Source organism: Chelon labrosus (genome assembly GCF_963514085.1).
Source record: "Chelon labrosus genome assembly, chromosome: 23".
Taxonomy (NCBI): Eukaryota; Metazoa; Chordata; class Actinopteri; order Mugiliformes; family Mugilidae; genus Chelon; species Chelon labrosus.
The window spans coordinates 11,999,554-12,026,384 of NC_140356.1; the positions used below are offsets into that span (position 1 = coordinate 11,999,554).

Genomic DNA, 26,831 nt, shown 5'->3' on the forward strand with positions numbered 1-26,831 from the left:
AAACTTCCAACTGGGCGACAAGTTTTTCAAACTTGTTGTGTTTTCTTACTGTTTGACAAAATCTACTTGTTTCACAGGAAGAACAACAACATCACATGTTTAACAACCTGTTCAACTTCAGTTAAAAGTTTAAAAGAAATAAATCAGGTCAACAGAGTCTTGTAGGTGAACAAATTACAGTATTCATTATTCAGTATTTATAAAACTCTGAAAAAAGCCATAGCACATATCCCAGACAACATGACTTCACATAAGCACCAGCAGTAACTGTTCAGAAATTAGATGTGTGCATTTGACTGGCCTTTTCCTGTATTTATGTCACATTGCTTTCACCACTGCCAAGCTCCTTCAGGAAACTAGCAGCATGTCCTGAGTCTATTCATTCAAAGATTCTGCTCAGCTGAACTATTTTTATCAGTTTTTGTAACTAATTAGGCATAGATAGCTTAGACAGACACTGCGTACAAATGGTCCTGTTTAACTACTGTCTCTATATGCGCTTATTTGGTTTGTCCATTCAGTATTAGTGTTGTGACTTTTTAAAGTTAAATTAGCCCGCACATGTGCAGGGTCCGCTTAACAGACCTTTTTTTCCAGCATCATGCATTCACTCTTTCTGGCACCAGAGGCGATTGCTCTAAGACTACAGGGGAAGCTCAGCCTCCCCTAAAATATCACTGGCAATTTCGTCAAATACTACGAATTTACGTTACTACTCAAACTAAAATGTGCTAGAACATGATCGACTTCATGGCTACTTCTTATAATAACTAGAGATGCACCGGATCCTGATTTTTAGGATCCTGCCGGATACCGGATCCACTGCTTAAGATCCTGCCGGATCCGGAACCGGATCCGGATCCTACTCCGATCATCAGCTTGTACATTATAATGCAGTAAAACAGCGGAGATGTTGAGTACACTTTAACGTTTTTACCTCGAGACAAACTTTGACAGCAAAGCGTGCATATCGCATGACTTGAATCTCCCTCTACCAGTTTAAAGTACTGCCACACAGCACTTTTTCGGCTCCCTGCTTCCATTTCCGACGAGGACTGCTAACACAATGTAGTGGATGGCTTCTCTAAACATTAACCGCGTAATCACGTTCTTCCGGGTCCGGATCCGGTTGCCACGCTAGGTATCCGGCAGTAACCGGACCCCATAAAAACGCCATTATCCGGCCGGATCCGGATCCGGAACCTGGATCCGGTGCATCTCTAATAATAACACAATCGTTAATAAGTTTTAGCCGTTCGTCTATCGTGATTTTTTTTCTCATATCACGGTCCGTTTAAAAACCCATTGAGGTTCGGCTTCAATGGACTTTCAATGGGGCTTCAGAATGGGCCGATCTCAGGGCAAAAAAGCTCGACATTGATTGGACAAACGCTCCAAAATCGTCACTTCCAGGGAAGCCGGGCGTCTCTGGGAGTGAATGGGCAGTGGGATGTACCAGGACGCCGAGCTTCTGTATGATGATTGGATGAACTGTTAACGTGGCTGGAACTCGTCGTGATTGACAGCGCTTTAAGCCTATACCAGAATACTTCTGCATCGAAGGATTTTAGGTCAGTCCCGTGCGGATATTTGGCGAGTGAAGTTACAGTAATACCATAGGGTTAATACTAAGCTACTGCTAATTATTTGTTGCGATATATCGCACTATTTCCATCTGTCAAAATAAAATCGTGAATATATAGCGTTATTGAGTTTGCTACTTGTTTTCATTTTAGTTTTAAAAAGTTCGTTTATTTGCAATTGTAGGGGGTAAACTAGCCAGCCAGCTAGCTAGCTGCACCCACTGTAGTTTAAAAGTTGATAGCTTAAAAGTTGAATGAAGTTTCTACGTTAAACGATTCAAGCTGAATTAATTAAATTTTGGTTAGAAGAATGATAATAATAATACGAAGAACGCTTCTGATAACAGTAGAGTGCATTTTCATGCACTGTAATTAACTAATAATAACTATAAACATAGGCCTATACAATATAAGGAGAATTAATTAGTAACCCTGTTAAATTTAATGATGTAATATTTGGCCAATTTTACAAAACTGGGCTTCCCCTATTTGAAAGACCAGCAGCCGCCACTGTCTGGCACGTACCCGACACATGCATCTGTGTGCACCATTTGTTCGTATTAATTATTAGTAATAACCATATTTGCGCCTATAGAGCCTCCAAACTATGGTGCCCTGTGTGCGGTATGGTATTGGACAATGTGTATTCAATATTCATTTCCACATCTTGGGTAGTATCAAACATTTTGAATTTGTGCTTAGGCTGGCAAAACATTAGTACTAGAACAGGTCAAGACTGTTCAGTATCCTCTACGTACTACAATGAGACTTATTACCACTATTCATCTCATGCTAAGTAGCTAGTGATTGTGTGTTGACACAGACAACCAATAATCTGTCACTGCATTACTGTTAAAAAACACCCAAGCTTTGTACGGTTTGTACAATACATTAACTACTGTGACATATCACACCAGCTGCAATGGCCTGTGTGAACTGGCTGCTGTTGTTTTTGCAAAGTCCATTCCTATTAATGTTGCTGTGTCATAGCATCATCATTACTTCTAGCATCCACTCCGAAGACAGTAAGTGTACACCATTTCACATGATTAGCGTAGTTTCTAATGCTTCATCGTTTGTGTATGAGCGTCTTTGACACTGCTTCCTGTTTCCACTGAACATTAGTGCTAGACGTAAACTGTTAGGAATTTTGCACTTTCTATTTATGACCTAAGCATGACTGGGTTGGCTTTACCTTATTTTCTGCACCAGCTGACAATGTGAATTCACTTTATGTCCATTAGGAAATAAAAAAAAAACTGGCCATAGGCTGAAGTTTTTCCACAGCCTGTAATGATAATGTGTAGTAAAGCAGTCACAGACAGATTTATGTGAATATTTCACAGGTTATTCACAAATGAACAAGTTTCCACTCTCATTATCACTTTCTGCTTCTGTCTCACGTATTCTCTATCAGCATCTCCCACCCACTCGGCATTTCTCTTCCGCTTCACTTTCCCCGTCCTTCGTCACTCGTTCTACCCCTCCACTTCTTCTCCCTCTCTGTCTGTAAAGACGATGGGAGGAATTCTTTCCGTTGTCCGGCGGTCGTGTGCCATGATGTCATCGCCACGGCGACAAGGCAGACAGTAAGCAGATATACACAAATGCACCAGGCACCTGACCCCAGCCCTAACACACACATATAGCCACACACAAATGTGGGGGCTCTCTCCTTCCTAAGACCACTTAAGGCCCCTCATTTTATCAGAAACACTAATGCCTGGTCTTAGATCACTCACATATTTCTACACACACACACCCACACACACACACCAAAGCGGCTTCCCGTGAATGCTGCGTTATCTCTTTCATACTGCTGCCCTTTACTGCAATCTGCTGTGAGTGGCTTCAAGAGACAGCTGTATGTGTGCTTATAAGGATGTACTTATACTTTGTGAGTTCATGTTCACAGGTTGTCTGTGTGTATTCAAAGCTTTATTCTGTGTATTTATGCGTCTATGAGTGAAGTGTGGGAGTGCGTGTGTCCCTGTGTAAAGTAGACCCAGCCCGGTGTGACACTGGCCAGTCGCTGTCTAAGACAAACACAGAGCTATTTTAGAAATAATCCCCTTTCTCTGCTCTCTGTTTCCGACTGAACAAAACAGCTCCCCATTGTTTTGTGTGACACTGTCTGCTCTGGTTACACAAGAGGCTGCTTGTAGGACGCCAGAGTTTACCCCTTAACCCCTGTAGTACAATGGTGCGTGTCAAACCCCAACCTCATTTCTGTGAAGGGAGGCTCTGCTTTACATGCTGTGCTTCAGAGAACCATATTTTGAGTTTTTAATGATATCTAGTCTTTGAGAAATGTTTTCCCCAAAACCTGCTCCACCCTCTATGAGCAATTTTGAGAAATGAGTAAGTTTTGAGATAAATCAGCAAATTCATCTGGCTGGCGACAGAGGATTTAGAAAAATGTGATAATTATACTACACTATAATCACTATAACCATCAGTGCTATGTGATTTGTCCTTCTTTAAACAAATTCAGACAGAATGAGTTTCAAACACGGCAAAATGAAGCATATCAAGGCCTTTCCAGTCCAAACTCATACTGAGATCAAGCATGCAGCACTTATAGAGTAGACACTAGGTCTACACTTATATGTTATACTATTAGATATATGCAGGACAGCTCTAGACTGCTTGATTGGAAGATAAAAGAAGCTAATAGTTGAGAAACCACCTACACAATTATAGAGCAGCTTTTGCACTTTAAAGCAACTTACGTTAAGGTTAACAAGTTAAGATGAATTTCTTGATTTTTGCTACTGAAACAGCCAATTTGGATGTCTACTTTGCCGCAACAGTTAGGACATGAAATAACATCAGAACATGGTTATTGAAAGAGGCCATCTGCTCCAAAACAAGCACTCACAATTTTAGAGCTGGTTGATGTTTGTGGGATTGGAAAAATAGTGTAAAATGTCCAAACAAAAACAAGCCACCACTTGTAAAGTGAGTCGTCCTCCTTGAACTCAACATGACAGCTTAAATGTAACTGTTATTGGAAAATTTTCCAAATATGAGAAGGGGAGTAGTCACCGCTGAAGAGCCACCAAAGAGCCAGAATTAACTTCAAGGTAGATGTGGTTTAAAAGAAGACTATGATACGGAGCTGAGGTTGTAGCCGTCTGAATGGCAAGGTAAGGTCAGTTCAAGAAGTACAACACTAAGGATGTGTCAGCATATGGTATAACTGTGAGAACATGACATGCATATGATCAAGTCTGAAAGAAAAGAAGAAGGAGGGAAGAAGAGAAACATCAACTGGAACATTTTGTTTAAAAGTGTTATTTTAGAGAGGAGAGAGCAAAGGCGAGATGAGAGGAATACAGGGGTAGCACAGATGGTTCTCAGTGGTGGCTAATACTGCCTGGAGGTCCATATAAAAATACACAAAAGTAGCATTGTAACATGGACTGAAGAGACCTATAATACGAACAAAAGGATTCATGCTCTTTCATTTATTTCTTTTCACTTTGTTGCCATGATTTTCAGTCGGTTTCTGTCAATTTTGCCTGATAAGCAAGGCAACACACACTAACACACTGATGGTGTAAAACTCAAACTGGTCCCCAGAAAGGTATCTATGCAGGAACACACACACACATTAGTATGGCTATCTTTTTGAGGACATTAATTGACATAATGCATTCCCTAGCCTCTTACCCTAACCATCTCAACTAAGTGCATAACCCTAACCCTAACCATAGCCTAATTGTAAACTTTACCCTAAAACTGAGTCTTAACCCTCAAATAGCCTTGTAAAGAAGTGAGGACCGGCCAAAATGTCCTCACTTTGCACAAATGTCCTCACTCTGATGGTATAAAACTCAAACTGGTCCCCAGAAAGATAGCTGTACAAGAAAACACACACAAACGTTTGTATGGCTATCTTTTTGAGGACATTAATTGAAATAATGCATTCCCTAGACCCTTATCCTAACCATCTCAACTAAGTGCATAACCCTAACCCTAACCCTAACCCTAAAACCGAGTTTTAACCCTCAAACAGCCTTGTAAAAAGTGAGGACCGGCCAAAAAGTCCTTACTTTGCACAAATGTCCTCACTCCGATGGTATAAAACTCAAACTGGTTCTCAGAAAGATAGCCGTACAAGAGCACAGTGGCTCTGATGTTCATGATTGTGCATAATCTAGTTGCACATGAAAAATTTAATCTATTCCTGAATCTTCTTTGTGTCTTTGCCTCTCTTTATATCACTTTCTCTTCCTCACACATACAAAAACACACAAACATAGTTAAGTTTAAGTAAGCTGACTTCCTCTCAGACACACAGTTAGAAGTAGTCCTCACACACACTCTGGTTTATAACCCTACAAGAGAAAACCCCAGTGCAATGAATACACACATCAGAGCAGGTTTTATGAAACATTCGTTATAGCCGGTTTGCCATGTGTGCGGCATCAAAGTAAAGACAGCCAATAAAGCCTTTGGTTTATCGTAAACTATTTACTGTGGCTCCCTCCTGCAAAAGGCTTCACTTCACTAGATTATAACAGAGGTTGTTAGAGAAAATGATCGACACCTACCACAGTGGTTACGTGCATTCAAAACTTTAAAACTGCTCTCGAGGGCAACATTAAACACATCAAAAGGATAATAATGGCATGTTGAAAAGGGCGGTATAATGATGAAATGATTATCAGGAATTACAGTCAAAAACGGCCTCTGCGCTTTTATTCTGCGCCAAAATCCAAAATGTGTTTAGTGATTTTGGAACCTTCAGTTGTTTATCAAGACTATAAAAAACAAAAAAAAAATAACTGATTTGCATAGTGTCCGTGCAGCAGCCAGGTCCTGATTTGGTTTAAAAGAGTTTGTTTCATCTTGGACTGACGCTGCTGTGATTAAAGTAGCCCAGTGTATAATAAGACACTGAGAACAGCAGGATTTTTGGTGAGATTTTGTGTGTGTGTCTGTGTCTTAAGTTATAATGGAAGTGGGTCAGAGACACTGGACATGAATGATTTAGTACGGAGAGAGAAGATGGGACGAGAGATCATCAGAAGGAAGTGTTAGAGAAATAGGTTAAAGCTGGCGCATAGGATAAGTGTGTGTGTATGTTTGAGAGGGGAGAGAAAAGCTCCCCTCAAGGAGCTGTTGTACATCAGAGGGGCTTAAAAAAAAAAAAGACGGCGAGAAGGCTTACGCACTCACACACACTCCACACACAGAAAAAGGCATTGACAGGGAAGGGAATAAAATAACTGGAGGATTTGGAGGGAAAACAAATCAAAGAGACGTGAACAGGGAGAGGGAGGGAAGGAGTAGCGGGGGAGAGGGAGGTCGAGAGACAAAGGCAGTAAGAGGAGAAGAGAGAGCGGAGGGCAGGTGGGACTATTGCATGACAGAATGAGGATCTGTTCTTGACACAGTTCCCCTTCTTCTCGCTTCCCTTTTTTCTCCCGAAAAACTTCTCCCGTTCCCTCACCTCTTTTTCTTTCTTTTCGCCTGTCGCTCAGACGCACACACGTTGGAAAACACACACTGTGACTAATAAGAAAAAGTGTAAAAATGCATTATCCATGGTCCGCGGGAGTTTGCTCTTTTCCTGGGACCACACACACACACACACACACACACACACACACACAAACTAAGAAGTGTGACTAAAGATGCAGCTTTGTCCTCACTGTGGTTCTTCAACGCAAATCCATTTCTACGCTTTGCTACTGAGACCAAGACATCTGCTTACAATCTGTCAACATGCACTCTGTCCTGTAACACTAACCAGTGGTAGTAATGGACACCTGTGATTCCCAAACGTTCATTTTAAAGCGTACCATATATTTAACTGACAACGTAAGAAGAAATATTTCTGTGGATGTGTAAATATTCTCTGTCGTACAGCTCCACTACATGCTGTACAGTGAGGAAACCATTCTACATTTCATATTTTCATTTATAAGGGATATAAGTTAGTCATATTGAATCCTATTATATCTTACATTGGAACACATTTTCTGTCATAAACCCTCATGCTATTCTGTTTTTTTTTTTTTTTTCGCTGACCTACAGCAAAGTTGCAGGTTTGAAGCCAAGTTCGTCGTGTGGCCGGGTTTAAGCAGCTGTCAGCAATCAGACCGCGATTTCTCTTGAATTTCTGCACTGTGCTTTTTGTATTTTCACACGTAAAGGTGGATCACATTGTACTGTATCGTATGATATCCTATATTGTATATCGTGTATCGTAGAAATTGATTTCTTGTCATTATTCACATACAATGTAAAGCATCATACAAGCGGCTTTACATTTTGTCCATTAAACCATGGGGCTCTGTTTATTTAATGTGTATCCTGTAGAGATTTTAAGGTGTTAAGCTGCAGCAGTTACAGGTCAGATATGTAATGATGTATCGTATCGTATCGTATGGTATCGCAACATACCGTAATGTATCGTATCGTATAGCAACGTATCGCAACGTATCGTAATGTATCGCAACGCAACGTAACGTAACGTAACGTAATGTAATGTAACTTATCGTTTTGTATTGTATCGTATCGTAACATATCGTATCATGTCTTTGAATCATTTTTATATAATACAGTACAATACAATGTCAATATGATGGCAGACCGCCAGGGTCTAATTTGCTGCGCCATGGTCTCATAACAAATCGGAAATATTTTTGCACGTCTCAAACAACGTTGCTTTTCCTATTGCTCTCCAACCGTCTCTCCCTCCCCTCCCCAAAGCCGCCTCACCTGCTCCGTGCTGCATTTACATCTTACATACGGAGAAAAACGACACGGACAAGTCACGTAGCATGTGAAGCTATTTGTGTTGTTCGCTAATAAAAACTGACGTTTCCGCCACTTTCTAAAACCCACTTTTAAAAATGTTTGTCATCTTGACTTTTAGGCCATGGAGATTTAATATTATTTAAAGAGAGTAGGTCAAAACCCGAAAGAAACGACTCCAGACGTAAAGTGAGCTATCTTAACTTTATAAGTGCTTGCTAGCAAAGTTAGATTGAAAGTCTAGTCTTTAAATCCAATATCCACATTTATTGTGGTAATTTAAACATGGACTGATACAAAACGCATGATCTTACTTTATGTGGAGAGATTTCATATACTGTATGAATTGTTTTTAATAGCTGGGATGGCATCATAATTAGAGTCTCACGAAATCTTGTGGGAAACACAATTAATACATACGTAAACACCAATTCTGTCTTGTAGTGAAATAATACTTCCCAGTGAAAAATCACCTTTTTTCACATGAAGACCTTTTACTTTTACTCAAAAGACTAAAAACATGACATTATGTTTTACAACTAAAAAGTATGGTCTATTTTTCTATTTCCACTGTTTCATTTAATTTATCTTTCACCCAGATTTACTGTGCGTGTCCACTGACTGTGAGCCAACTTTCCCATTACGGAGGGAAAAGTCTTAAAAGGGAAATGGCATCCTTACATTGTAGTTACACATGAATTTACAATCGTGATTATGTCTTTGACGTCAGAGCCATCGGGCTATAATTCTTTCAATTTATCTCTCCACCTGATGTCTTTATAGCACAGCGTTTCTCTTTCTTTTCTGAATATGCTAAACAAGCCAGTCACATGTCTCTTATGTTCTCCTCCGCCCGCCACCCGCCCGCCAGCCCGCCCGCCCGCCTGCCTACTACAGTTTTATTATTTCCAGAATAGAAATGTAATTGTCTGGCGCGTACAACATACAATCATAGGCTTTGAGAGAGATGCATGTTTTGTTTTCTACTTTTTTTTTTTTCATATGTTTTCCCCTCTTCATCGCTCCCTCTCCCTCTTTAATTGCTGTTTAATGATCTGTTTGATGGCCTGGCATGCGCAACCTGTAATCAGCTGAAGAAAACAGGCGAGTTTAAGTTCTGCCGCATCCTTTTTTCCTTTATCTATTTTTTTTTTCTCTTCCCTTATTTCTTTTGGTGCTGATCTCTCTTATGGCTCTTGTCTTTGCCGAGTGCATGTCTTTCAAATACCCCTAGTTTACATTTCCTGCAGCATTCATGTAAGAACTGCCCACAAAATAATGCAGTGACAATACACACACACTCACAGGCGTCCGCACCATAAAAGGAAACTCGCTGGTTTTTGCGAGAAAACCCTGTTATTTAAATACAACTTCTAAGTGCAGTTCATCTTTTATTACCCTGCTTTTTTGACTGATTCAGTTCTCTCTCTCGCTCACTCTCTCACAAGGGAGAAATCAAAAGAGGAAGAGAAGCAGAGTAAAAGACTAAAGGGCAAGAGAGGCGAGTACAGAGAGAGAGTAAGAAAAATGGGAGAGAAGAGAGCGAGACAAAAAAAAAGAAAACGTGAGGTGCCCCGATTTGAGCTTGTAAGACTAAATGTCAAAACAGCATGCCCCTTTTTTGTCACACTAAGCTCTCAACATGTCTGTCACACACACACACACAATAAACACACTTGCACTGGCACACTGTGGTGGTGGATTAATCTCATTGCTGTCTGAGGGGATCAAAGCGCTTGTCTTTGGGTTTTGGTGTGCTGCCATAAGCATGTGTACATGCATTTGTGTGGGAGGATGTATTTTTATGCACGTGTGTGTGTGTGTGTGTGTGTGTGGGCATACATCTGCAAGCATTCCTCTGGGAGTGAAAGCTTCTAAGCGTTCATGCTGTCTCGTCTTGTTTTGTTAGTGTGTGTGTGTGGGGGGGGGCTTATTTTGTATTTTTCCGAAGGCAACATGTACTTCTATTGTTAGTTATGGGATGGCTGATATGCGCGTGTGTGTTTGTGTGAGTGAATGTTAGTGATGGCTGTAAAATCAGAGACGACATCTATTGACAGAGCCGTTGAAAAATAGGATCTGTGACGACGCACAGTTACACACTTCATTGATTATTTCGGCGTGTAGTGACAACAGACAGAGAGATAGTGAGAAGTACAGCCTGCCAGACAGAAATGAGGAAATAATGACAATCCCAGACAGATGTAGGTCTAGAAAGAAGGGGTGGAAATAGAAAGTCAGAAAAAAAACAATATGGAAGGAAGGTAGGAAGGGATAAGAGTGAAGGAGGATGGCATGAACGATGGGAGGGATGGCGGAAGCGGTGCAGGGAGAGGGTTAGAAGGAGATAAAACAGAAAACAGCGCAGCTAAGGGGGAATAAATTGAATTTATAGCATTCACCTTGAAGAATCGGCCAAGGTTCTCACCACAGGAGACTGAAGACAGCAAAGCAACTTAGTGTATGCCTGCAGACTTTCTTTACAGTCTAATTGTGCATGTGGCTCAACAGCATGTGTGTGTTTGTGTGTGTAAACAGGCTTCCTGTAGTCGAGCCGCTACAGTTCTACAAAATCAATATGTGGGAAACAAAGACAGCGGGAAAAACAGCACGAGTTACTTCTAAACACAAAACTGATTTTGGGGTCCTCACGTTCCTAGGAAATGGCGTCAACTACGAACCAAGGTAGATTAAAAGCCATCGCTTGGTATGGATGCTACCTACAAGCCTCAAATCGCGCAGGGATTTTATTTTGATTGAAGTGAATCAGAAGCCGTCTAACGGTGAAGGCATTTGAACGTACAGTGGCTCAAAAACACTTCGACAAAATCTTTAATGACGGACAAAAGGTTTAACACAATGTGACATCAACAATTTTTCAATGATTTTTAGAGCATTGGTGTTTTGAACTTCTTTAATCCACTAAAAGTTTAATTTTCAAATGTTTTAAGCGGTTATATTATACACATAGACAGAAGATTTTGTTCTTTTTGTGTTGCTGGGCATTTACAAATCTCTGAATCACCTCCAAGTGTCAGATTATCACTGCTCTCACAGCCCGAGGCGATCTCCCACACTCAGCCCCGACTAAAATGCCATATTTGATTTCCCTACGAGAGAAAACAAAAGCGAAGTGATTCACTTATTATTATTTGCCTTCTGCTTAAGGCCTTGACAATTTCCATTGCCAAGAAACTTGCCAAGTGCATCGCTGCCCTGGTTTCTCCACTGCAGGGTCTGTTCACCGAGATGCTTCAGTGTTTTCCTTTGTATCAAACGGCCTTTTAAGCATCATTACTGTGACAATCTCCATAACAACCTTGCAAATAAACAGAAATCTCTTGCCTGTTTGTGTTACAGAACATTTGCTGCAACAGATGAGTTCTGATTTTAAAGCTAATGAAACTGTAAAATGCATAATTCTTGTCTGGTAAAAAAAAAGACCCATAAATAAGGGAGGGGGACATCACGTAAGTGGTTATATATTCAATATGTATTGTAATTTGAAAGATTGATGGATGACCAGAGGGAGTGAAGGAGACGGAGGTAATATAATTTCTCTGAGATATCATGCAGCTTTGTTGGCTTGAATAAGTTGTTGTTGTTGGACAGCTGTCTTTCTCTTTTTCTTCGTCTTTGCTTCCCCGCCTTCTCTCCCTGCCAAAATCAACATTTCTGCTTCTTTTTCTTTCATTTTATTATCCTCCGACTGCCCCCCCTCCAAAAAAAAGAAAAAAAGATTTATAATTCTTGCCCTGACCTCTTTGCTCTCTTGTCTTCTCCTCACTTTGTCCACTCTACGCTCTTCGCCTCTCTTTCTTTAGTAGTTTTTCACCTGACAATCTTCTCTTATGTTACTGCCTCTGCTTCTGAGCTCTCCTCTAAAAGCCTGCTCTGATATCAGAACTAAAGTGCTGGTGATACCCAGACTAATTCAACGAGTATTATGAAATTGAGTGAAATGCTCCATTTCACCGGTCATGGCACATTTAAAGGCCCCGCATCATACTCCATTTTAACCCTCCCTTTTAAGTTGGTGTAAGGGTCACATGTCTCCAGGGTGTGTTTTTCAAGTTTCAGCTAAAAATACCACACGGATCGTTCATCCTACCATGCCGACACACCAGTGGTTTCAGCCCAGGTTCCAAACAGGCTGTTTTTTCAATGGTTTTAAATACAAATAAGCTTCTGCTATCCAAATCTCTTATCTGGAAGAGGGTGCCATTGACCTCCCAAAAAAGAAAACAACTAATATGACGCTATTTGTGCACGTTTGTTGACCCGTTTCCACTTTAACGGGTGGCACATGTAGCCCGGCTAGCTCAGTCGGTAGAGCATGAGACTCTTAATCTCAGGGTCGTGGGTTCGAGCCCCACGTTGGGCGGTAGTTTTGTAGAGAGCGTGTATGTGAGTGGTTAGAGAAGCAGACTACTGGGTCATTAGTTTGAATCCCTGTCTTATAACTGCATGACAAATTGTAGTTCAGGCCGCCTCCCCTGTTAAAGGCTTTCTTTGCTCCTAGGTAAGATTTGCATAAACTGAAGGTATATGAATCTTCTCATCTCCTGTTTCCTGCTACAAACAAATGCAATTTGTGCGTCTCTGTTTTTAATACCAATGGCCAAAATGACAACGGAAGACGGAGAGAGTAGAAGAGCAATGGAGAGATCTGTAAAGCATAAACGCGTACAGTTAAAATGGGCTGTAATTCATCCAGATTGGGATTTCAGACTTGACACCCTGCTGTTGCCCACACACACTGTCAGCACATTCCTCCAGCTGGCTGCCACACATGCACACAAATACACCTGCACAGCCCAAAAAGAAATGCACCAACACATGATGCACAGGAGCATACGTGAGGGCGGGAAGAAAAGGAGCATGTGCATATTTAATGTGAATCGCATTAGAAAGAAAATAAGTCACAAGTTGGAACCCTGCAGGGCAGATGTGTAGCATGCAAACAGTATGCCTTCTCGCTCTGAATGTAAGCATAGTGTTGGAGCAAAGAAGACATACAATCAAAACTATAGCGCAGAGATAGAAAAACACTGAAACAACTTCATTACAGTGTGTGAAGGAAAGAGGAAACAAGAGAAGATGAGACAATGTCAGTCTGTGGGTTCCTTCAGCTGCATTCGGTATATATTTCTTCATGGGAATGTGTGTGTGTGTATGTGCGCTAAGATATTCTGTGTCTGTCCAAGAAACCTCTGCAACATGTTGTATCATATATCATGTCTTACAGCAACATTAAACCGTACACCGATGTAAAACTGGGCAACAAATCAGGCATCAAGCCCCCCTTTGGAATTACTGCAGCCCGCGTGTGTGGAGACAGTTTCATGTGCATTACACCGAGATATATGAACACACAGGGCTCAGCCACCTTAAACATCTTGTGTTTTACGCGTGGGAGAAAGCCAGAAAAGGATGACGTATTCGCCGACCGAACCCTGATGTCTTGTGAAAAATACGAGCGATGGCGTCATGGACATAAGTCACCGCGAGACAACTAGCAGCTACCTGAAACATCCACAGTTTCCATTGAGAGGGATATTTTTTCATTAAGTTGTCAAAGGGCGACACAAGTGTCTGAAGGTGATTACCAGGAAACTTTAGAAGAAGAATTTACGGTGTGTTTTGAGAAAGTTGCTTTTAGTGAGCTAAAGCTGGTCAACTAAAAATAGAAATAGAAAACAGTAGACACTAAGAGCTCACAATTTACAGATGTAGAGAGAGTTAATCTAGTATGGTGAGCCTCTCTAACGACTAGTGTGCAACTCCCCACAAAATGTTATGGGGCTCGAATGTTATGGGGCTCGAACCCACGACCCTGAGATTAAGAGTCTCATGCTCTACCGACTGAGCTAGCCGGGCCACACAAACAAGAGACACTACGCCAACTAACGTGGCCAGTACTCAATATGGCGATCAGACAATAAGAAATGTCATTGTCCCTAGTTGCTGCATAAAGTTCTGTCACACCTGGGAATCCCCCGTGGTTCCCCTATTGACGGCTCTTATAGGGCCGGTTCAGACCTTGCATTAAGATTCGATCTGGGCAAGTGGCCGGCGTGAAAGACAGGTGTGATTTGATCCCTGGCCTCATTTGTCCGCACTCCTTTGGTAGTGTGAACGCAATCCATCCCGAGGCACATTAAAAAACTTCTACTCAACATGGGTTCTCCTGCGTCAGTGGAGTTTTGCCTCATTCATTCAGAAAAAAACACAACACTACCGCTAAAAGCACAAAAAAGCACCATAAGGGACGTCTTTTAAAATCGTCTGTCCTTGCAGCTGTTAACTAACGTACCTAAAGCAGGTCACTTACAATCAGACTGCCCAGATCGGATCTTTATGCAAGATCTGAAGAGGGTCTGAGACTAACCCCTTCATAGACTCTCTCTACCCTCCAACTCATTTTTTTTTTTTTTGCACGTGCACCAGCTGTTAGTCTTTTTTTGTTTACTGACAAATTGCAATACCAACCCCTGCAACTGCTAGGGGTCACCAACCATACAGGTGTATGTTGAACAGATGTGGCAGAATCGATGAGCCAGAACAAGTACATAAGGAGAATCTATTTGAAATCACACCATGAATGCATTATTTGCAGATATCTGTCTGTGAATCTGCTACAGAGACACCAGAGGCGATCAGGAGAATAGATATTTGGCCTGTGTAGAGTATGTATGATCTGTGCCTGGAAACACACAGTTCAGGAACAAAGTTGAAGTTGGAACAAAGAGGTCTGGTGCTTAATATTGATGGTGTCCACAATATATTTATACATCCAGCTGGTAGGAGAGTGAATTTAAATCACAGACTGCACTGCACACTGGAGACTGTTAAGTCTAATCACAAATACATTTAAGGGTGGTCTGGTGTGTGTGTGTGTGTGTTGTTCCGTGTTTGTGTATGTACAAAGAAAGCATATGCGTGTCTATTCTTGCCTGTGACTGTAACATAAATATTCATTGTAGAGCCAGTAGGTTCATAAAAGGAAGCTTGGACACGTCTTGACATCAATAAATCAGTCATGGTATGCTTGCACATGTGCACACAAATTCACCAACGAAAACAAGGCAGCGCATTCTGAGGCGCTGAGGCCTGTAATAATCACATGGGTCGTTACCGGGGTGATAAAATGGCAAATAACTTTGCTCACCTGGACTGTGGACGGACACACTGCTGGAGACACACACAGTCTCTCTCTCTCTCTCAAAACCCAGAGATAATGCACTGTTGGTAGAATACTTGCAGGATGGAGTTCAGGGAAACTAAATCACAGCTCTCATTTCCCATGATGCCACAATAAAAGATCGTCCCACGGCGTGTTTAAACAGACAGCACATTCAAACACGGGCATTCTCCTTGGCTTCTATTTCAGCCCTAAGAGTCGTTCCACTAAATTAGGCCTCGTTGTAGGGTCTCAGTGAGGATGTAAAATACACAGAGTCATCCGACTGCTCGACTCCTCTTAGCGGCACTTCAGATGCAAAACCATCCATTAAAGTTGCATTAAAATACACATGGAGCTGCAATGTGTGCACGTATGTGTGTGGGTGCCTGTGAATGTAATCAATCACATGAAGAGCAGGACGGTGGTACATGGTTATTGCATTAACATGGCACTCGGCTCGACAGCGCAGAGAGGAAGAGGGAGAAGATAAAAGAGAATAAGAAGAGAGAGTTAATGAGGTGTCGGGTGAAGATCATGTCAATGAGACAAGTCACCACCTTCCTAAACACTGAAGCAACATGGGAAACTGCTGCAGATATCAAGTTATCAAAGGTTGCTAACTCTGTGTTGATCCCCTGCATGAAAAAGACTTAGACTTTTACAGGACAGTGCATCCGAGCAGTTAAGTGGCTGATGGCTATTCAAGAGAACACTCAACCAGCATGACACTCAGGCCATAAAGCTTGAAGGATGGCAATGAAAGGTTTATAGTTTGTTGGTTTGCCAAGGATTCCCAATAGTTACAATGGTCTTTTAAAAGCAAAGCAATTTCATGGAAGAAAGAAGTACCAAAATACAAACTATAGCCACAATAAAATCTTAAAACACTCTTTGCAAGTCTGTACGTTCAGAGCCATGGGATAGACTGACGACCTGTCAAACATGCACCCAAGTTCTCAGCAAACGCCAGCTTGGAAAGGCTCCAGCACCCGTGACCCTCTACAGGTGGACAAGCGGTTATAGATAACAGATGGATGGATTAATGCTGAGAATGTTCCTGTCATATTTCTACTTTTGGTTTAGGAGGTAAAGTAACAATTTCTTCCTTGGAAATACTCCTTTATTGTTTTTCCCACAGGATTTCAGAAGACCCCAATGTTTTTTTTTATATTATTATTTAGGGGTGGTGATTATGTTTCATAAAAGGCTGCTGAGATGTGGCATTCTATGTACAAATGTATGTAAGATTAAATTAATTAAAAATACGTAGTACACAGTTGACTATCAATCTAAATGTTAGCTACCGCTTATAAAGTTTAGCTAGTTCGTTAGAGCACCATTCATAGGGAAAGAGGACAGGAACAAAACAGACCCCCCTTAACGACAGGCAAGTACCCAAACCCTTAATGGAAATTAGCTGCTCCGGTTTCTGGTTGTTAACACAACGAGCAAGTTTCAGTAGGAGTCCTATTTAAACCTCAAATTTCCCACCAGTCCCTTAGAACTGAAGAAGCAACTCGAATGAGTGGTGAAACGTCTTCTCAAAAAACTCTACAAGTCCAGTTGCCTTTTTTGAACCTTTTTGGATATATCATGACCTGGATGACTGGGAACCTTCACAGACATTTAGCTAGTTCACGTTATGGCTGGAGTCTTTTGCTCTGGGTTTTGACCAACTCTCTTTAAATAACTGCAAATTTCCATGGTCTAAAAGGTCAAAAGCACAAACATCGGGTTTTAAAATGTGGTGGTGACGTCGATTTTTAATACGAAACCACACAAATAGCACTTTTCCGTAACGTTTTCTCCGTCAGGTTCAATTCAGCACAGATCAGGTGAGTGAAAGGGCGTGGAGGGTCTGGGGGAGGCGGCTTTGGGGAGGGGAGGGGAGGGAGAGATGCTTTTGGGAGCAGCACGAAAAACAACGTAAACACAACGTTGTTTGAAACGTGCAAAAATATTTCCAATTCATTATGAGACCATAGTGGAGTAAATTAAATCCTGGCGTGCCGCCATAGTGTTACTGCTGTGTACTGTACGAGTTGATTATTTTGCAGTTGTGTGCACAGAAAGGCATCTGTGTACAGTGAATAAAGAAATAAAACATACATTTTTTTAATATATATAGAGAGAGAGTCTTACTTCATCTCCAGGACCTCCTCCAGGTGTTTCCGCCTCTCGGCCCTCAGGGCGGTCAGGTGACCTTCCTTCTCGGCCAGTGAGAGCTGCGTTGACGACAGCTTGGCTTTCATCACCTCCAGTTCCTGTTTCACCTTCTCCATGGCAACCAGCAGGTCCTCCACCTGCCACACACGCACACACACCCACACACACACACACACACACACAATGTAAAGGTTTAATTTTTGCCTTTGTTCACTTTTGCTGCATGCAAACATCTGCCTTCATGCTGGTGGGTACGCTGCTCTCTCTCTCTCTCCGTGTCCTGCATGTGTCTAAGGGCTACTGAAATGTTTTAATAATTTTTCTGTTTTTACATGAGATGCTTCGGCGTACAACATCAAGCGTGTCATTTCCCCTCTCTTTGTTTTCTTTGCCTTCTCTCTGTTGTTTCTCTTCCCCCCCCTTCTTTCCTGATACATATTTCATTTCTGTCCCTCTGTCTCACAGGGTGTATATCAGTATGTCAGCTTAATGGGTGTGAGGTCAGTGTGAAAGAAAGAAAGAAAGATACGCGGGCCCATTATTCCCTCCGCCAAAAAGAACGTGGCATCAGCAGAAATAAAAACCCTTGAGATAAGCCGAATCTGAAAGAACCTCCTGTCAAGAGAGATGGGGATCACTGGGCTGAAAATCCAATGAATGAATGACAGGACCTTAATGAAGCCTCGGTGAAACTTCAGAAACAAAGTTCTGTTTTCGCCTAATTCGTCAGTTGATGAATTTCTACTATTTCTTCTTCCAGTCCTCACCGCCTTCTTTCCCAAGCAGTCAGATCTGCTCATTTCCAGATTTTTACACCGTATCCATTCAGTGTAATTTCCACCAGCGCCAATGCCAACCAGGAGTCTGGTGCTGCTCTTTAAATATCATGTAGTATTCACTGTCAGGCATTTATATTATGTTATGGTTGGTCCATTTTGCACGTGTTTACATGCCGTCATCTCTGGTGGTATTAACTTTACAGTTACCCCCTGATGGAGAGGTCAGACGTCTAAGCTATCCAAAACATGCATGCATAGTAAATATATACACAAATTAGGTACAGCTGCATCAACAGATAAACAGAGATTGCGAGCCAATTGCAACTGATGGGATAGGTTGTTTCTTAGTAGGGTACCGTTTGTTAAAATTAAGAAAAGTCTGATTGCCTGTGTAAAAGGGCTGAAGAGGAATTACCGTTTTTTACAACCTGGACCTTATTTCTGACATAAAATATGTTCATTTACTCACCCATATAACTGTCGTTTGGACGATATTTAGATCCGCGTATATCCATATAGTGGGAGTGACTGGGGCACCGAAACGCAGTCTCTAAATAACGCATTATCTGCCGCGAAACTCCGTCATTTCACCAATATTTTGTTATGATACGCTAGTGCTATTCCCCGTTGAGTCCGGAGTTACCTGTTTGCTATTCGCGGACATGCAGCGGTTTGTTGTTCTTTGGCCAGCTGTTCTTCTCTCTGCCTCCGCATCCTCCTTTCAACGAGCTCCTCATCCGTATACTCTGGCTCAAAACGTTAAGGACGTCTATCATAAACAAAGTCGTCGTCCACAACCTCACAATTGGAAAAATATTCAGCCATGTTGCAAAAAACTAGCAGTAGCAAATTACTGGTGAACAAGCCACGCCATGTCTGAGGTGACATCATCCAGGTCAGAGGTTATTAGGTCAATCTGCAGACCCCAGATGATGATAACAGGTAACTCTGGACTCAACAGGGAATAGCACTAGCGTACGATAAAAAAAATATTGGTGAAATGAACGAGTTTCGCAGCAGATAATGCGTTATTTAGAGGCTGCGTTTCGGTGCCCCATTCACTCCCACTATATGGATACAATCGTATTTTATGCCAAAAATAAGGTCCAGGTTGTAAAAAACGGTAATTCCCCTTTAACTGAGTATAACCGGGTCATTTGGAAAGTCATACCACTGATTAATCAGCCACCTACACTTGAAACTATTGTATGTAAAATATATGAATCCTATCTGTTGTTTTAGGTCATTGTATAAGAATGGATTAAATGCTGTCACTATTCTGCTATCCTCAGATGTGTATCGATGGTTTGGTTTGCATTCCTGCATTCTGAAATCTCTCTTGAGCAGTCCTGAAACACGTTTTCCTATTAATATTAATACTGGATAACTCAGCACCTGCACTCGAGTTGTTGACCGAAGAATTTCCATTTTATACCTTCTGGCTTTACTCCACAACTTTTAGCATCTGGACCAGTGATTATCTCCTTTCTTCTGCCTCCAGAGGCCTTTTCCCAAAGACTCATAAATATTATTATACAGTTGCAATTTCACCACTAAAAACACAGAGCTGATGAGCGATGGGAGAGAAATGAGGAGTGAATATGAGGGAGCAATGAAGACAATCTGAATCTGTCCTTCACAATGTAATTGACAGAGCGCTAGGAGAAATCTAATCAATAATGTACAGCAAGGGACCAGGAGCAGCTTCACACTCTGCCTTTGAATAAAATAAAAAATGTTTAAAAGTAAAAATCAAACGCACACAAACAGATACAAAGACAGATGAGACAAGCATGTGATGATTGTTTGTTACCTTTGACCACCTAAATCCGCTTGTGGTGAACTCATGCATTGGAATGTGAGAAAGCTGCATACAAAATAACAGAGAAAGAGAGAGAGAGAGAGGTGAGAAGAGGAAATGGTAACAGTGAGGAAGAGGAGACGGGGCACAGGAATGTAGAAGAGGGATAAAAGGGGAGAAGAAGAGAAAAAGAAGGAGAATAAGGAGAAGATAAAGATAAAGCAAGAGAGAGGTAGAAAGACAAAGCAATGAACGTACAGGAAGGAAAGGATGCGAAAAGGAGATATGACAAAGGATTGAAGGAGGAGATACAGCGAAAAAAAGAGAGAGAGAGAACAGTCAGAAACATGAGCAGCGTTAAATATGCAATTTAGACAAGATGGGGGGAGGAGAGGACAGAAGAGGAGATCCAAAGGAGAGAGAAATGCACAGATAAGGGAGGAGGAGGACAGAAAAGCACTTGGCCGACATTAGAGGTAGAAAGATTGGAGGATGGAGGGATGGAGGGATGCAGGGCGGGGTGAGGAGTGACAAGTCCTGGCTGGGAAGGAAGGCGCTGGAGGAGAGGAGGACAGCAACCCCTTCAGTGCTCCGAGTGTGTTTGCGTTTCAGAGTGACTCCAACTTTATTTCAAGAGCAGGAGAGGATGAAAGAAAGGCGAAGGTGCACCGAGTTCAAGCATTAAAATTGTCTGGTTAATAAAAGACGGAAAACGTCTGTCTTTGGTTTGGTCTCCGAAGACATGGAGTGTGTCACGCCGTTGACTCATTTCACACACACGTACCTTCCTTCAGTGATCACATGTACAGTCCTGACTCATGTCTAGCAGAAAAGCTTCAGTTTATGTTAATGTGGTCAAAGTTTTTTTTTTGCCGGACGAGTCCCTCACACACACACACGTTGTCGATGCATATAAAAGGCGTGGCCCGTATGTCCACCAATATGGAGCCGCTGACTGCATTTGCATGTCTGCTTGTGTGTGTGTGTGTACGTGCCAACGCTATAATAAGCAGAGCGTGTGCCTTTGAACAGGCCGGGCTCATTAGGGGAGGAAATTGTCTCCCTCTGTCATCATTTTATAAATCATCATGTGAAAGGTTAATTGCGGTGACGCAGTTTTAAAAAAAGAAACACAAAAATATTTATTTACAATTTAGTTGCGCAGAGACACAGAGACGCGTTTCCCGTTTGAAAACCAACGTCGCGTCCATCTGGCTCCTGCTGAATGCAATGTTGTGCAGCGTGGGTGCGCTGTTTAAACAGCAGTTAGCACTTCTTTCTTTCATGTGTGTGTGTGTGTGTGTGTTTGAAGAAATATGTAGTGCATGTATGTGGTCCGCTGTCATGCGTACTGCTATCGTGTCTGCCACATATACACATGTGCGTCTGTGCTGAAAGGTTGAGTTAAAGTTGTTGATGTTGGGAGAGGACTCCACTGAGTGTTTGGCTGCCATCTCGCTGACGTTTCTGCTCCTTCCTCCCCTCACTGAAGCATTTTAACACGAGGACGCTCTCCAGGACCCTGTCCTGGCCTAAATGGCCTCTGTTCTGTCTAATTAAAGCTGCCACTTGTAGCATTTTGAAGTATTTCAATACTTCCCAGCCATATTTAAAGTGATAGCTTGGCACGATCACTGTAAACTAATTAAGCCAGAAAATACACATAATGAGTGCGACTTCCCTATTTTCTGCCATCATCGTCATACTAAATCCCTCAAAATTTAGAACATCTTTGTTTTGAATGTGGTCCCAAATCTTCATTAAAACTCAGCTTGTTACGGGAAACTTGAAATAAAACCCAATTGCAACCGTAAAAGCCATTTTAGGCCAAACTGTTCCAAGAAAGAAGGAGCCTCTAAACTTGAGGAGTAACCCAGGGAAGGAAAGGCCCCTGTGCACATCCCTGCTTAGATTATTATCACACCACAGTGATAAGGTACGTAAGTCTGGCAACAGCTTAAAAAAACAAGAAGCAATTAACACACAACCTTGATAGTTGTTGCAAAATATACACGCTGAGGTCAAAACTGGATGTTATCAGTTTGGACTCATTGACTCTCTTTCTTTATATTTTCCTGCTTACAGAAAATCTCCATCCATACCGATCCTTGCGGCAACTAGTGCATGCAACTTTGGACAATTTATAGCAGCAGTGGGATTTGTGTTTGACCAAGCCTTGCTCCAAAAGACGGCTCGAGACCTCTTCTTGGACTTCCCCAGAGAAAAGACGGTTTTAGGACCAAAAATACAGCCAAAGAGCTAAATTAAGAACCTTGGTTTCTATGGTTAAAATGAAGGTTCGAGCTTCTGAGATGCTATAAAATTTCATACTGAAAAAATGGTCAATCTATTTATGAGTCAAATGTTATTGACGTTCAAGCGGTACAAAAAGGCTTGCTTGCCCATGTGAAAGCAAAGGTTTGGGATCCACAAGGATGCATGCTTTGTAAAAATGAAGCACAACCATCACGTCAACAGAGAAGATCTACCAGCTGTCTGACCTCCAACGGCGTCAGTATTTGGGACTATTAAAGTGAGTTATGTCTAATTCTTGGTTGGCGGTCAGTACCTGGGTTCCGTTGTGTTGTTGTTTTTCAAACATGTGCTATATAAAGACTCCCTAGAGCCAATGCTAACAGCTAACACGCCAATGTTGCTTTACAGCACATTTGCAAGTTGTAAGTAGTTTGTTTAAGTGTGTATAGAGCTATAAAACTAAACAACGTAGATTGCCGTTATTACTTCAAATGGGTGTAAGCAACCATTTGCAGTTAAACACTACAGGTGCATTTCCAATTACAATCAGCCCAAGCATCTAAAGCTAAATCCTACTCCACACTATCTTACTGGCAATTGATTGCACTCATGGTTAAATTCCTACAGAATTCATTCGTAATATTCTTTACCTGCTTGATCAAACTCCTCATTAAAGCCACAAAAAAAAAAAGAAAATGACAGAGAGTCGAACATCCAACTCCAAAAAGCTATTTCTTTCAGGTTGCATCATTACATCAAAAGCCAAATGCAACCTGTCGTGTGCATCATCTTAAACTGTTGTACACGGTGTCTCTGAAAATGTCAAGTTCATGACTGGAATTTGAAACACGCTTCTGCCAGTTCGAGCATTGATTGTTTGCACATGGAGTCGAAGGAGCTAAAGTCGTTTTAAGTTTTATTTCAGCTCGACGAAGATTTGCCAATCAACCGCAGGCCTGTCTTCGTCCGTCCATCGTGCTCTCTTACATCTGTCGGCTCGTCTTTGTTCGTGAGCTGTCTTTCTTGCCTCTGTCTGTCTGGAACTTATTCCGCTGCGCTGCTCATTAGCGTTTACCACTGGATGAGGGTGTCGGCAAAATACCTCAAAAGAAGTAAAACATCTGTTTGCACGCTGGTCTTCACGTGTCTGTCCAGAAGGAGTCCGGTAAGTAAAGACCAGAACAGACAGCCAACATTTAGAGGCAGTAATAACAATGGAGACCAGCAGGTTTGCCAACAGCTACAGCAGACCATGTTTTCTCAGGGCAGTTTTCGTCCTTTCAGCCCACGCTGTTTTTTCCCACTTGTCAAAACCCATCCAGGCACCGAGGAATATTTCCCATCTCTATGGCCTCGTTAGGTCACTGGTAACCAGGAGTATGACACACACTTACACTTCCAGTGGTCTGAGGTTGAATCCACCAAACCCTTCCCTTCCGAGCCTCCTTTAACGCCGCTATGAGCTCTCCTACTGCCTCGGTATAGTTAAAACACGTTACAAATTGGAGTGGTCCGTTTTAAAAAACAGTTGTTTGTGTGTTGCTGGCTGAAACGGACAAAATGTAAGCTGTTCTTTAAATAGATGTGTGTTTACCTCCCCTGCAAATGAAGAGTGACTGGGCAAACACACAAACACACACACACAGAGCCACACCTGAATGAGCTCAGTTGGCATGGGGCATGAGTGTTGCCGCTGCCGTTAGCCCGCTTTTGGCATTGGCAATGTTTAGCTATATGTCAGAGGGAGTTTTTATTTCGCCTTAAAGATGTTTGTGTGTATGCAATTTAGGAGTATGTCCAAATGTCTCGGAAAGACAGTAAAAGTGGAGAAAATACTCTGAGGTGAGGACATCCGTGTCCATATGGAGAAAAATAACTGATAGGGGTTGAGTTGAAGGAAAGGTTTGGGTCGTGCATTTACTCTCAAGCATGCAGTAACAACAGTGTTGTTTGTGTGAGATACTGAAAGAGACGGTACCTGTCTCTCAGAATGGGTGCGTGCCTGCTCCTCCTGTGCGAGAACCACCTCCCTCTCCGCTGTGATCTGAACGCTTTCTCTCAGCGCCTCCTCCAGCTCCTCGATGCGCTCCTCCTTCTGACGGAGGGAGTCCTGCGGCGCATTCAAGAAAAGACAGAATGGCTGTTAACACGATTATTTGATTAATCCAGCATTCATAAAGAAGTGCAAAGATGCAAGTGAGGTTCTGTGAGGCTGTACTTAAGCACAGAGCATGGTGTTTTGAGTTTAAGATAAGAAGGGGACATTTATCATGTTCACTATCTTAGTTTAGCATGTTAGCAAGCTAATGATTTCTAATTAGCACAAAGTGTAACTGAGGTGATGGGAAAGCAATTATTTTAGATCATAGCATAAAACAAAGCACTGGATAGATGGACGTGACGATGGTGCCAGATAAAAATGTAATGGATTCCAAATCTTGTGCAAATGCAATTAGTTACAGAAATACACAAAACTGGAAATGTAAACCTCATAACGGTGGGGAAAAGTCGAGTAGGAGTCGACATCTGGAGACCATGCATGTTAAATGCACAGTACTGCGTAGGAATCAAACAGTTGTTGGGTATGGTGCAAAGTGTTGGACGTCGTTTTTTTCTATTTTCAGCAGCCACAGTGAGCTGTTAGATGAAGAGCTGCAGGCAACAGGCGGCACACCTCCAAGACAGGTTATAGAAAAAGGCCACTTATGGCCTGAACAGTTTTTGATTCTTAAACCACATCTACTTTAACCACCGGTAACTGTTGACGTTGCCAAATTAACCAGGACTGAAATGGCAGAAGTGTGGTTGTTTGTCTCTCTGTGTTAGCCCTGTGATGGACTGGCGGCCTGTCCAGGGTGTATCTCACATCTCGTCTAATGAAACGTGGGATGCGCTCCAGCCCCCCCACGGACCTCCAGAGGACAAGCGGTTACAGAAAATTAATGAACTGCTTATACGAACACAGAGGTTGTCAAGTCTGATGGCTTACTCAGTTGCAGTACAAACCCTTCTCTTGACTTTCTTTGAGTGTGCTTTAAGCTTCTTGTAAGAGTAGTCAGCCTGTCACATCCGGCTCAGCATGTCACCAAACTGAAAACCTTGGCCGCTCCTCATGTGTTGCTTCCTAAAACCAGAACAAGCTGCAGAAGCACTCCCAAACTAGACAGTCTGATCATTGTCTGCCTCAGGGGATCCGAATCGCAAACAAATTCCCCTCTTGCCAGGCAACTGACTTTCCCGGTTAAATTCGAGACAAATGACTAAGTGATGGGGAAAGGTCGGTCGAGGAAGGATGAGACATTACAGTGGCTATGAACAAGCCCCCAGAACATCTCTAACACATGTGCTAAGAATCTAAATCCACCATGGTTCTGAATTACTTGGTGTCTAACTATGCAGACAGAGATGGACTTTAATTGGATTAAAACCTCTTATTGTATTGAATTCAATTTACGGTACGAATTATTCTCACATTCCATGTACAGTCTGCAGTGCTGTTTAAGCTACGCATAATGGCTCTGAATTGACACACACTCGTTATGGCTGTAACCACTGCGGTCTCATATGTCTGTGTGACTCACATAGCTGTCAGCTCATCTCCTAACCGCACACATATGCATAAATGACATCTTCCAAACTCCTAAAACCAGAGATCAATCATAGCTGGAGGCCGCGTACACTTATTCGCACAAACACTGCCTGTTTTTCATCTGTCTATAATCAGAGAGGCCACTGAGGTTAACGATTACTGGAAGAGCAGAGGGGGGAGGAGGAAGAGCACGAAAGAGGAAGTCGGGGAAAGTTGAGGAGAAATTTGTGATGAAAAAGGGTGGAATTATGTGAAAAAGAGAGAGAGAGAGAGAGAGACATGCGGAGATGAAAGAAAACCTACAATCTGTAGAAAGACAACCGCAGTCACAATCATCACCCCCTCATAGGTCCGTTCACTTGCCACACCCAGAGGACAATTAGGAGATGCTCTCAGACCACAGGAAGCGTTTTAAAACCCATAGCATTCATTTCATAGTTCTGTTTATCGATATCCTCTAATCATCTCTCCGTTTTTTTGCCCTTCACCTCTCCCACCGTTTGTTTTCTCGTCATTTCTTCTCTCCTCTGCATCTTCTATCTGCTCTCCCTTTCAATTATCCTCTTGAGTTACCGCTCTCACACACTCCCCAACTGAGAGCTGAATCATATATATGTGTGTGTGTGTGTGTGTGTGTGTGTGTGTGTGTGTGTGTGTGTGTTTGACATTGCCCAAGGCTGCTCCTTGTCACACTATGATG

At 42.1% G+C, this 26,831-nt stretch overlaps 1 protein-coding gene across 3 annotated transcripts in view; it reads right to left on the minus strand.

Annotated features, from left to right (window-relative positions):
- The window catches only part of LOC311508545 (ELKS/Rab6-interacting/CAST family member 1-like), a 133,395-nt gene that overhangs the window by 39,867 nt on the left and 66,697 nt on the right, over nt 1-26,831 (minus strand). For all 3 annotated transcript variants that reach the window (XM_084573355.1, XM_084573356.1, XM_084573354.1), the window contains 2 exons: nt 24,521-24,652; nt 17,683-17,843 (listed from right to left, as the gene is read on the minus strand). In XM_084573355.1, coding sequence (XP_084429481.1) covers nt 17,683-17,843; nt 24,521-24,652 — 293 coding nt within the window. The remainder of the gene's footprint in view (nt 1-17,682; nt 17,844-24,520; nt 24,653-26,831) is intronic.